This window comes from Dromiciops gliroides, chromosome 2 (assembly GCF_019393635.1).
Source record: "Dromiciops gliroides isolate mDroGli1 chromosome 2, mDroGli1.pri, whole genome shotgun sequence".
Classification (NCBI taxonomy): Eukaryota; Metazoa; Chordata; class Mammalia; order Microbiotheria; family Microbiotheriidae; genus Dromiciops; species Dromiciops gliroides.
This window is the reverse complement of record NC_057862.1, coordinates 509,962,196-509,975,663: the sequence shown is the minus strand read 5'-3', so window position 1 is coordinate 509,975,663 and position 13,468 is coordinate 509,962,196. Positions and strand designations below refer to the sequence as shown.

The following is a 13,468-nucleotide window of genomic DNA, read 5'->3' as shown; positions in this document are numbered from 1 at the left end:
TACATGTAACTGGAAAATAATAAAATGCTTTTCTGGAAAAATTAATTAATCAATTTTTTAAAAAAAACATTAAAACTCTATATAAATGCCAACTATTAGTATTATTAAAATAGAACTTCCTTTCACTGACCATGCCTCATTTTACATAGGTTAATATATTATAAAAATGTCTTTTATATATTCAGATTACTGTTTGCTTCAGGATTATGTACATCCAGTGATTGATTTCTGACAGATCACCTCTCCCCAAATCTCAGTCTTCATTAGCATCCAGCAATTGTCCTGTTCCCTTATGTTTCCATCACTAGCTATTTCAGATTGATTTCTGTTTCTTATCTTTCAAATGTCATTGAGACTGATACTGATAATTCACATTCATGTAGCCCCTGATGATTTACAAGTTATGTTTTCTATAATAGTCCAATACAGGGATTACTATCCCCACTTTATGGAAGAGGAAAGCTGAGTTTAAGAAAGATGTAAGCATTGCCTATAAGCACAAAATGAGAGAGCCAAGATTTCAACCCTTGTCTCCTGACTCTAGCTTCAGCATTCTTCCCACTGAACCACAATTGCTTCTCAACCAGAACTCCAGAAGAATTTTTTTAGGGGGAATGCAATTATCTTCTGAGATAATCTTGAAATTCTCAAAATAATACTCTTGGGGGGACAATATTGGGATCCTTATTATCTGATCTCTAGGTAATACTATAAATACAATCAGGAGAACAGAAGTAACCACTTGGAGATGCAAAGGGATGACCCCTAAGGAATAGGAAACAGAATTAATGAGCCTCTCCTGGAAGTGAGGATTGGTGGCATGCTTTGCAACAGCAAGTCTAGAAACTCCATTGTGTTAAATAAGTACTCATAATTTTTGGTTCAGCTTAGGCTACATGTTAAATCCACTCTTTTTTAAGTTTTTAGCTATTGAACTTTTGAAAAGGCTAATTACAAATTCAACTAAAATCTTTAGCACTACTGATCAAGAGGCCCCAGTGCTCATTCTTAATGTTTTTCTCTCTCCAGGTATATCCGTAAGGCACAGCAAGCAGGAGAAATATCATTAAAAGCCATATTCACATTGGAAGAAAAAAGATGTGAATAGTCCAATTAAGAAGCATACTTCATATGAAGATTGAATGCTTAGATTAAATGCATGTCAGTTAAAACTGTAGTCAGCAGAGGACCAGAGATTCACATTTTACTCTCAAAGTCACATTGGACCCCCCAGTGGAGTGAGGATGGAAGGCTGACTCAAAGCTACCTTCAGGCAGTCACACTGGAGACTATATGGCTCTCTTTCTGCATCTTTACCAAAGGAGAAAAAACCTTTGTGAGCCCTGAATGAAAGCAATCCAGACAACAGTTAGATTCCTATTTTCACTCCCTATTACAGCCTTGGGTGTTTTTCCACCTCTCTATTGACATGAGGTTTGCAAGCTTCAGTGACTGCTTTTTTTCTTTATTTATACAAAGAATTTACTCATAAAGGGGTGTTTTTTCCCTCTAGCTCTCATGTCTTTAATTATAATCTTAAATTCTTTATATATAAGCAACTGAAATTAAATCATTAAGAGCTACATACCTTCAAGGTCATCCTGGTAGATTACAATTTCTCTGTCTCCCTCCAAATGAATTGCTGTAGACAGGAGGGAAAAGTTGAAAAATTCTTAAAACCAAAAGATTTCATAAAGAAAGATCAAGTCCCTCAAAATTCTTCTTTGTCAGGACTGAATCACCTTTCCATTCTGTTATTCAAATTACCCATTCCATTGCAATGGGGTTTGACACCCTTGGAGCTTGTCCTAATAAATTATAACCCACTTTTTTTTTTTTTTACCATCAGGCAAATTATTCAATAGGCATACTGGTATAACACACCAGAAAATATAGCTATCCACTTAGAATAAATGAGTAAGAGTCTAGTGAATTTTGAGGAGTTAATGTCAGATGAAATTACATTTCAGAAATGTCACTTGGTTACATTGGTTTTTGTCCTAGTTTCTGTGATCTGAAATTACACAACCAATGGTTAAGAATTTATTAAGAGCCTAATTCTAAACCAAGTGAGACTGTGATTTAATTGAATTTTTCCCAGAAGTATTATTAAGAAGGTTAAATGCTTTGGTTTTAGCAATGTAAATGTTAACCTGGCTTTATCCATTTACTAAGTGGCATTGATAGGAATACTAGAGATTAACAATAGGAATGCTGCTGTTGGGCTCAGCTTTTGAAGTTCTTAAGACTTATCAGTGGTAGAACAGGGCAAGATATGGACAAATCAAGATATAAGGACAATAATCCTGTACATATACCTGTGTAGTATATGTGTGTATGTATACACAGGCGTGCTCACACACACACACACACACACACACACACACACAAATAAGGTTTCCAGTTATGGAAAGACTCCCACCAGTTGTTGGTTTTACCTACCTTGTAATCTCTTGAGATCAACAGGATCGAGGGCTGCAACTGCCTCAGAGACCCGAGAAGGTCGACTAATACCAGCATTGTTGATTGCCCTAACACGGAACATGTAGGATCTCCCCTCAAAAAGTCCAGTTACAGGATATTTGCAGACTTTCACTGGTGAATCATTGCACTGAATCCAATTGTCAGTTCCTACTTCACACCTTGAAAGTTAAAAAAAAAAAATTCAAAGGATCTGACAAATATGCATAAAATGCAAAATTATTTTGATGACTTGAAAATTTATCAAATCAATAAAGTCTATACTAAATAAAGTTATACATATTTACAAATGGAAATTGTAATGAACTTAAAAGTCTACAGAGGATTTAACACGAGCCCTTTATTTTTTTAAGCCTTACACTTTTAGAAAAGATCAAATGCCTGTCTTCAAGACCAATTAAGCAAAACCATTTCCAAAAGTTGATATATTTAAAACAATCTTTTTTACTGCCTTTTACTCACTTGCATAGCCTTATATCACAGAGACCAAGGTTGCACCTGACCTCTTAGTTGTATGCTCTCTACAATGGATTTGTGATCTCATCAATACGTCTGCCCCCTAAAATGATATTGAACACAAATCCCTCTCTCTTTCTTGACATTATAATAGCACCAATAGAACACCTATGTGACTATTCATCAGTGAGATGCAAGGGCCCTCACCATGTGAATGGCTCATTTTTTTTCATTAGATCATTTATATACTTTATAATTCTTTGCTCTTAATGTATTATGTCCTGTTCACAGCCACCACAGACCTCATCATTGCCATTTGGGTGATCCTCAACTTCAGTTCTTCAGAGAGTATAGTATTATATAACTTAGAGCCAGATACCATCATTGGGAAAATACTGATATCAAAAAGATAGATCACTGTTTCAAAGAAAAGTCTGGGGTAATTAAAAAAAAACTTAAATTTTCTCAAAAGCAATACAGTCAATTTTGCTCCTTTGTAACTCTGGGGTCAATTAGTGACCATTTGCAGCATGTATATATGCATGTTTTTTATACTTGTATATGTAGATATATTTACATATATATATATATATATATATATGACAAACTCTTTTGAATAAGCATGAATATGATTTAGGAGCATGTACAGTATCCTAAAATTTGATTCAGTAGGCTCAATGTCATCAGCAATAGTAGCACTTTTAGGACTTCACTATGTAGAACATGAAAGGTACCCACTTTCAGTTAAAATTCTTTGCTGGATCTTCTCTTTGACAATAGCTAATACCTTTAATGAAGAGGTCTCCTTGTTTCGTATCTCACTTTATCAGAGGGTCATCAAACAATGTTAACTTTATTTTTATATCTTTCAAAGAATCTTGTAAAATCTTGGCATATGCATGAGAGACAGATTCTTGGAGCAAAGCTTTTAAGGGGTATTTTTCTGTATTAAATCAAATGCTTTTTTGAAGTAAATAAAAACAGTACACTCAGTGGGTTCTTGTGATCCACACATCATTCAGTCAATTATAAATGGTCAAAATATGGTCTATTATGGAGTATCATATTTTAAAAGATAACAACTGTTCTTTGTAATACTCATCAAAGATGCCTTTGATGCACATTTAATTTAGATTATTCTTATAAAAGTATATATAGATATAGCTAGAAATAGATAGAACTAGATGAATGTGTATGGTTATTTATGTTCTCTTGAATGTTGTCTTTGGCAATAATAATGTGCAAGATTTTTTTTCCATATGTCTGATATATTTTCATACTTCAGTTATCATGAAATGTAATATTTTCATTGCCTGAAATTGTTTTGTATTCAAGAAATATCCTTTGTATTTACTTGGTCTTGTCCAGTTTCTTTTCTTATATTTGGATTTTCTTTAATTTAACTTCCACATTATATAGATTCCATTGACTTTTATGGTGAAAAGAGCTATAAAAATATACACAAATTTTCCCCCATTTTTCTCCTCTATTGTCCTACTTCCAGTTTCATCCTTAAGTTCTCTCTGGATAATCTTATTTAGTCGAGTTTCTGGCCAAACTTCCTTCAAACTGTTTTTCCCCTTTCTATCACCTCTCCTTGTTTTATAAGGCAATATTACTTATAACCTCCTATCCATCTTCGCAACATTTTAAGCTAAGATTATATTCTAAACTAATGTTGCTTTTAGCTTCCATATCTCTTCACTCAAGAAGTCAGGTATTAGATGACCAAGGTACATTTTTTTGGTCTTATTAGTATAATTGGTTAAACTTCTTTACAATGTGGTTTTAATTGGTTTCTCCATCCAATTTCCATTTTTAAATGTCAGTAAAAAATACTTTAAGTGGATTACATTGGCATTATTTTCATTAAATAACATTTTTCTCATTGGATTTTTTCTTCTTTGTGATACTCTTTATCAAACAAGTTGGTAGTCTGTATACAAAAGGATGATTCAGGTTATTAAATATGTTTCCATTTCTGAGATGTTATTTGGTGCTCACCATATCCAGAACCTTTGTGTTCTTTTCCCAAAAAAAGGATTCATGATACATAAATATGAGGCTTCTGTGTAATCTAAAAGTTTTCTGGAACTCTTATCCCATACTCCACAACTATGTTTTCTAACATATTTTTCATTGTCTTCATCCTTGTATTGAGGTGACTAAGCATCAAAATATATGTCACTTAATTTGAAGTTTCTTCATAGAACACCTTACTTCATTCTCTACAACCATGCAATATGACCCTGAAATCATGTCCTTTTTGCATTTGGATGAATAATCAGACCAACTTTATCTACTTCTTTATTTGTCCCTCCACCTCCAAGAAGAAACTGTGAGCAATCTTTCCATTACCTACAAATTCCCTTTGTCTTATTGTTTGATTTATAGTGAGAATGTCAATTTGGATGAAATTCAGTTTTTCTCTTTACTAGTCACTGGACAAACACCTCACATTTAGAACACCAAAAGTGAACTTAATATTTATTCTGATATTCTACTCCCCTTACTATAGAAACACAAGGTTGAAGCCCATTTTGCATTTTTTCTTTCTTTCACGTGCTGCCATGACCAAAGAATTCATTACCAAGTGGTCAATTTACTTATAATGTGTCCTCTCTCCTCACCTAGGCTAAACCTCAAAAAAGCAGACACAGTGTATTGCTAGAACAGTACTAAAGTGCCTTAAAAAATAAAATACCCTTCCCCTAACAAACACACACACACACACACACACACATATCTCACTCTAGGATTAGAGAACTTAGAACTGGAAGGAACCTTATATCATCTATTCCAATCACCTCATCTTACATAAGAGAATAACAAGGCCCAGAGAGGTTAAGTGACTTGCCCAAAGTTGTACGCCTAATAGTCAAATCAAGAGATCTTTACCATGATGTCTCCCCTTTAATTTTACAGATAAACTGAGGCCTAGAAGGAGAAACTTGTTCAAGGTTTGCTAATAGAACTAGAATTTTACCCCAAATTCCCATCTCCTAATATATTGTGCTTTAAACCATACCATATATTCTTTAGTGCTTAATTTGTATTAATTCTTATTAGAATCCAAAATCATAACAGAAAGTACTATGTGTAACAATAACACCTGGCTTTTCAGAATGTTTTGGGAATTAAAATTGCCAAGATTTTTATAAGTATTAGGCTGTAATTGGAGCCCCAAAAGTATAACAAAATTAGCATGTCCATCAGAAACTAAAAAATTGAAATGAAAGGATAACAGCAAAAAGTTTGTAAATCTGTGTTCTTATGCTCTATCATCTTTAGGAAAATTCATTCCTTTTCAAAATGAAGACCAGTTTTTACAGAACAAGGATATATTTAAATTCAGAATCAAAAAATCCATCCATCAATAGATAATCTTTAAGTACCTACTAAGTGCCATGCATAGAGTAGGGATATAAGGACAAAAATGCAACAGTAGCCAAATGCAATAAACATATGTTAAGTTCCTACTATGTTCCAGACAGTGTGCTAAGCACTGGGGATACAATTGATTTTTTAAAGCCCCTGACCTCAAGGAGCTTATAATCTAAACACACAAAAGGAGACAGGAAAGGGTGGAATATAACAGGTTTCCAGGGAGTACCTGAATTTTATGAAGTTGAAACCTGGCAGAGCAGCAAATGCAAAGTAGAATGAGCTAAGTCTAGTTTCTGCTCTCAATAAAGGAAGGCATTGGAGGAGTTTGATACTCTGCCCTCTAGTTCTCCACAAAAAAGGGGAGAGGAGGATGAGGGAGATGGAAACAATCAAGGCTTGAGTTAGTAACATGATGATGAGTTTAGTAGTGATGAGCTTACAGTAGGTATGTTCAATAAAGTTGAAAATGGGCAGGACTGCAGATGCATAGTAGTATGTATCTGTCCTCAAGCTAGCTAGTATTTATATAATGCTTTAAGATTTGCAAAAAGCTTTATATATTATCTCATTTGTTCATCTTAGTCACATCTACACAATAATCCTATATAGTAGTTGCTATGATTACCCCCAACTTTATATTTGAGGAAACAGGATGTGAGAGGTTAAACAAATTGCCCTGAGTCACACAACTAGAAAGTATTTGAAGCATGTTTTGAATTCAGGTCTTTCTGACTTCAAGTCCAATATTCTATCCACTATGCCACCTACCTTCCTAGGAGCTCATATTTGTTTGAAGGGATATACCCATATTTAAGTATATACAGAAATCAATGAAAGTAATTATGGAGGAAGGTAAGAACAACTGTTGTGATGTGGAAAGGCTTGATGTAGAATGTGATGCTTGAACTAAGCTTTGCAGAGTCGTAACACTTTAGAGTTGAAACAATTCAAGATAAGCACAAGAGATGTCTCTGATGACAAGTTGCTACTGATGGGAGTGTTGAGGTTTCAGTCTAGGAACTCAAGCGGTTGGGAATATGGAAAGTAGAGAAAAGGGTTTTGGGTCTCAGAGGTGTTTAAGTTCATTGATGCAAGGGGCTCAGTCCTTCAAGGTTACCTGAGCATGGATAGAGTTGAGGAGGGAGGTGGAGTTTTAAATAAATCATTGGAGCATTTGCCATCTACTACAGGACCATCACAGTTTGGCCTGATCAGAAGGAATCATTCTATTTTGGTAACTGACCTAGAGTTTGGGTTTTTTTTGCTTTGTTTTTCATGAAGGCTGCAGGGTCTGGGAAAACTTTTTCTGGATGAGAAGATTAGTGTATTTTTTCTAGTGAAAGATGAATGAGGAAGTAGAGATTTTCCAACAGATGTTTGCTGACTCCTTTAATCTCAGGCCAGAAAACAGCCTTCCATTCTGATACATGTAGGGCCTATTTCTCTCTGGACAACAGTGAAGGAGGCAGTAGGGAGGCCAAAGATTGTTACCATTCTGTCATCCTAACTTTTTGGAACTTGCCTTCCTGGAAGAGAAAGGTACACTTATAAAACCTATATGCTTAAAGTTTCTTTCAAAATTCTCAGTGACCTTAGGTGGGTGTGGATGGTGCTCTGTGGGGGGAAGGGTAGAAATCTAAGGAGTCCAGAGTTGCCAGAAGAGAAGGATCAGGAAGAGGAGGGAATGGCATAGGAAGAAAGGGAGGAAGGAGACAAAAGGAAGGGCAAAAAGGATAAGTCAAGAATGAAGAGACAAAGGAGGAAAAAAGAAGAGAAGAAAGGAAAGAAGGAAGTAGAGGGAGAATAAAGGATGGAGGACATGAGAAGAAAATGAATAAAAGGTGGCTGAGAGGGGAAAGCAGGAAAGGAAATAGAAGAGGAAAAAGGGGGGATGAGGATTTTATTTCATAAAAATGGCAACAACTAATTTAGCTGGGTCTACATGATGCTAGAATAGCAGGTTGTAAGGTAGAAAATTCAAATAGCTAGCTAACATGAACCTAAATAACTGATGTGATTACTGGTTATAGCTGGCTTGATCATCTATCTGGTGGCACTGTGTGGCTGCAAATTATAGAAAACCATAGTCTCCAAAGAATTAACTTAAGTTGTTGGTCATCCAGAGAGTAATGGAGAGATGTGGTTGGTATAAATGTTCAATAGTATAATTCAACAAAACATTGTTCCACTAGTAGGTACATAACATCAAGAGATCTAAAGGAAGTCCCCTAGAATGTTGGGTAGACATCTAGTGGAGGATTTCTAGGAGAGCATAGATATATCACACAGAATGAGAAAGCTTGGGTGGTAGGCACCTTTGTAGTCTGTGTTCACGATGATGAAGACACAGATTTCTTGAAATTATATATCTGACCACCTAGGCCTCCATTTCTTTACCTATGAAACTATGATATCTAAGATCCCTTCCACTTAAATGTCATTTGAAACTTATTTTCTGATACTTCAGGCAACAATGTTCCTACAATCCTACTTCTAAGATTATTTGCTTTAAATGGGTCATTGATTGCAATAACATAGACCATGTGCTTGAAATATGATTGCACATTGAGATCACTGGATTTGCTCAAAATCCTTCTCCCCTGCTATTAGCAGTGACAAATCAATAAGAGTAATACATTTCTATTGTGCTTTAAAATTTACCAAGTATTTTCACAATTTTTATCTCATTTGGTCCCTATAACAATCTTGTGAGATGGTGAAGAAAATAATTTGCCCTACATAACACAAAAGGAAATTAGGGTTCCAAGAGCTTGTGACTTGTCTAAGATCATACTACTTAGGCTGAAACCAGTACCATTGCCCAGGTCTTTCCCAAAAATCCCTCCTCTCTTCCCCATTATTATCTCCTGGGCTATCGAGGTCCCTTTTTTTTCTTTTTGGTGGGGCAATGAGGGTTAAGTGACTTGCCCAGGGTCACACAGCTAGTTACGTGTCCAGTGTCTGAGGCTGGATTTGAACTCAGGTCCTCTTGTTCCCTATTATTATCAAGGGCAGCACCATCCTCCTAGTCACTCAAAATCACAACCTAGATGCCATCTGTGATTCCTCACTGTCTCTCATTCTTCACAACCAAACTGTTGCCAAGGCCTGTGGATTTCACCTTTGCAACTTGTCAATTATGTCCCCTTATCTACCCTGATACTGTCACCAACCAGGTAGAGGCACTCATCACATCACACCTGAACTATTGTAATATTCTGCTGGTTGGTCTGGTCTGCCTGCTACATGTCTCTCCTTCCTCTAGTCCATCCTCATTTAACCATCAAATTGATTTTCCTAAAGCACAGTTTCAACCGTGTTACTTTCGTACTCAATAAACTCCAGTGGCTCCCTATCACCTCCAGGTTCTAATACAAAATCTTTTCTTTATATTCAAAGTCCTTCAGAATCTAGCCTTCCCTTGCCCTTCGAGTCTTCTTACTCCTTATACCACACCCCTACAGGTACTCTTTAAACCAATGACACCAACCTCTTTGCTGTTCCATGAACAAGGTATTCCATCTCTCAGTTCCAGGCATTTCCCCTGACTATCCCCCATTTCTGGAACGTTCTCCCTCCTCTTTGCCACCTGGATTCTCAGACTTCCTTCAAGTCCCAACTGAAATTTTACCTTCTACCTCAATCACTCTTAATTCCATATTTACCTTCCACTGTTTCTTATTCATTCTATATGTAGCTTGGTTTGTATAGACTTGTTTGCATGTTGTCTCCCCGCATTACATTGTGAGCTCCTCAAAGGCAGGGACTATCTCTTGCTTCTTTTTGTATCCCCAGTGCTTAATACAGTGCCTAGCACATAGTAGGTACTTGTCAACTGACTCTTAGTCAGGTCCTCTTTCCATGACTACCTATTCTACCTATGTGAAAAGTAGCCAAAAGATACTATTTTCTAGGACTAAAGGATCAGTTCAATATTTGTATAGAATTCCATGTCAAATCTCTTTTTGAAACAGCGAAATTAGTCAACATAACAAGAGAAGAGTTGAGAAACATAGCCTAAACCAGTAAATACATTAATCAGCTATCACATGGAATTATGCTTGAATTTTGGATCTGCAACAAAGAGTTAGGTATCAAATTCTCAAAAGCATGTCTTCCTTTCTATCTATAATAGATAATTCAATCTTTTAGAGATTCACAGTTTCATCAGTCATTGTTCCCTTTACAAATACAGATAGTAAGTCCTCTGGAACAGTGCACAATACTCTAAAATAGCTGTGACTAAACACACACACACACACACACACACTTTGTCCAAAATGGTATTATAAGCCTCTCTGTATTTAGCTAAGTTAGTCTTTGTAAAAGAGAAATACATTTCATCATTAGATCCACATTTAAAACCTGACCAGCCTGGAATTACCTATCAGAGTATGTGATCTGTTGGCATGCTCTTTGGGAACCCAGGGTTAACTCCATGTGGCATCAAAACAGGATTAAACTTTTAGTACACGTAAATATATAAAGCTTAACTAAGGCGATTTAGAAGGAATGAAGGAGGTGTGTTTTAGTGGAGAAGGTTAAAATGAGACATTCTCCGGCTTCCTTAGACACCATTACTACATACACAAACAATGTGACCATGCTGAGGCAATTTATTGGACAAGTTAAGTGATCAAAGTTGTTCTCCACAAGGAGAAAGTAACAACAAACCAGATGGTACCATATAAAAATTAATACGTGGTGTAATATTCTAATGTAGCTTTAATAAGATTATTGATCAAATATTAGATGTCATTTTAGTCTCATAAGAATTTGATATCTACTGACCTGTCAACAAAATAGCCAATGACTGGACTCTCACTAGTTGTATTTGGTGGCTTCCATGTCACAATGACATAATCTCTATTTGCATCATGGCATTGCACATCCATCGGGGCTCCTGGGGCCCCTGTAACTAATGGGTCAGCATCTGGAACAGATAGGAAAAAAGTGTTTTTCTGGTCAAGTCAGAAGGGTGACCATGTACAGTGCTACCTTCCAAAATAGAATTAATTTAATAGTGACAGTCTTCAAATAACACCAAATGAATAGGATTGGTATAATACTTTCCTTGCTTTAATATAATGGCCTATGATTTAGTACGCAAAATTACATTACCTTTGTTCTAGAATTTCAAGGAAGATTTTGAGGTGGTAAAATTATCCCAGCCACACAATTTCTAATTTCTAATTCTTAAGCAAACTCATCTCCCTAATGTGACAATTTTGGTAAAAATTAAACTTATCATCACTGATAGTAAAAAAAAAAATTATAAACCCCAATTACCAACCTGAACCCTTAATGAGAAAACTTTAAGATCTTATTTCAGAGCTTTAGTTGGTAAAGCTCACAATGTTTTCATCCTCTCCACAAACTCCCAAGTCCATGGCCAATCATCATTTGACCCAAAAAGTAAAGTAGAAAATGGCACAAACATAAAATGTAGTATCTCCATTTCTTCAGTGTTGAGAATCATTGGGGGTTTTTTTGTGCTACAGTCTGCCTTGTCAAAGCATAATAAAAGTCCATTCAGATGCTTTTTGTTTCAAAATCCCTAAACCATTCTGAGTTTGATCATGTTTTATGGAATGTTGAGCAATGTTTGGACCAATCTGACATGCATCCCCTTCTTCCCTCTTTATGACCCCTCTGCCTTGCATTTTATTCATTTAAAGTCCAAGTCTGCTGAAAGTCAATAGATCTACTTCAGCGTATTAATTCACAGAAACATGCTTACTTGTCTAATCTAAAATATGTATTTCTACACTTATATCCATGGCTATATTATGCATACTTAACCACGTAAATATTATACAGTTTCTTGTAGTATTCCCTTCAGCAGATTAAAAGCTTAGACTATCTTACTGTTGAGCCAGCTATTTGCTCTTTCATTTAAAATATGCAGGAGAAAAATAATCTGAATGATTCCACTCCCCCAAATTTGCATTATTTTCTTCTTCTCGATGGTGCTGAATAAGCAAGGCAATTTAAACTATGTCACACTGATTACATTTTATGGGTTGTAGGTAGGAGGGAGTCTTGCCATCAGCTATGTGCACAAAATGGAAGGTACATTTTAATGTCTACCTAGCCAGTCACTAAAATTGCCTAACATTGAAATTACAAGTTTATATTCTCCTGTTTTGTTTAAACTAAAGCCATTTATTGTGGGTGAGTTTCTTCCCTTATGCTATGTTCTGTATATTCATATAAAAAGTAAAATATCCTAATACTACTCTTCTTGTTGTACAATAATGAAGACCCTATGGGGTAGCTAGGAGGCACAGTGGATAAAGTACTGGAACTGAGGAAGGTCTCAGGAATTTAGGCAGACAAGAGGTCAAATCCAGCCCCAGACACTTCCTAGTTTCATGACCTTGGACGTCATTAAACTTCTGTCTGCCTCAGTTTCCTCATCTGTAAAATGAGGATAATGAGAGCATCTACCTCTCAGAGACGTTGGGAGGATCAAAGGAGATTATAGTATACACCACTATATAAATGACAGGATAGTAGCAATTATATTAGCAGTAGTGATGGTAATAGTAGTGGTAGTGGTGGTAGTACTAGTAGTAGTAATAGTGGTGGTAGTAGTAGTAGCAGTAGTAGTAATAGCAGTGGTGGTAGTAGAGATAATAGTAGTAGTAGAAGCAGCAGCAGCAGCAACCTCATCTCAGAGGTTACGGTAAAGAAAGGCATGTGAGGTCTTAGGAGTCTGGAGTTAGAGTGCCAGGCCTGGAAGGTAGAGAGGATTCACAGAGGTTGGTAGGTATATAAAGGTCTTTTTTCCTTCTTTCTTCCAAAAACCTGAATATCCATCAGGCAGTTTGATGGGTAAAAGGAACCATATAGAGATATGGAACTGAACTCTCCTGAAAATATACACCCATCAGTTTGCTGAGGGCCCATCCTTCTAAATGAATTTGTCTTGCTTAGGTCTCACTGTCCCTTTCCCTCCATCCAAAGAGCAAGGGAAGTAATGAGACAAGGTCAGAGAGAATATACAAATCTCCCTATGTGTGTCTGTAGACATAACTGTACCTCAACTAGATAAGGGGGTAGAGAGTGTGAGGTGAGAGAAAGAACAATAGATTTAGAACCATATGACCCATTCAAGCTGTGTCGGTCCTTTCACCTCATC

At 36.1% G+C, this 13,468-nt stretch overlaps 1 protein-coding gene across 1 annotated transcript in view; it reads right to left on the bottom strand.

The window, feature by feature from the left end:
- MYOM2 (myomesin 2) overlaps positions 1-13,468 on the bottom strand; it is a 154,438-nt gene that overhangs the window by 81,942 nt on the left and 59,028 nt on the right. Inside the window, 3 exon segments of the mRNA XM_043989877.1 lie at positions 1,589-1,642; positions 2,443-2,642; positions 11,116-11,257. Of these exon segments, the coding sequence (XP_043845812.1) occupies positions 1,589-1,642; positions 2,443-2,642; positions 11,116-11,257 (396 nt within the window).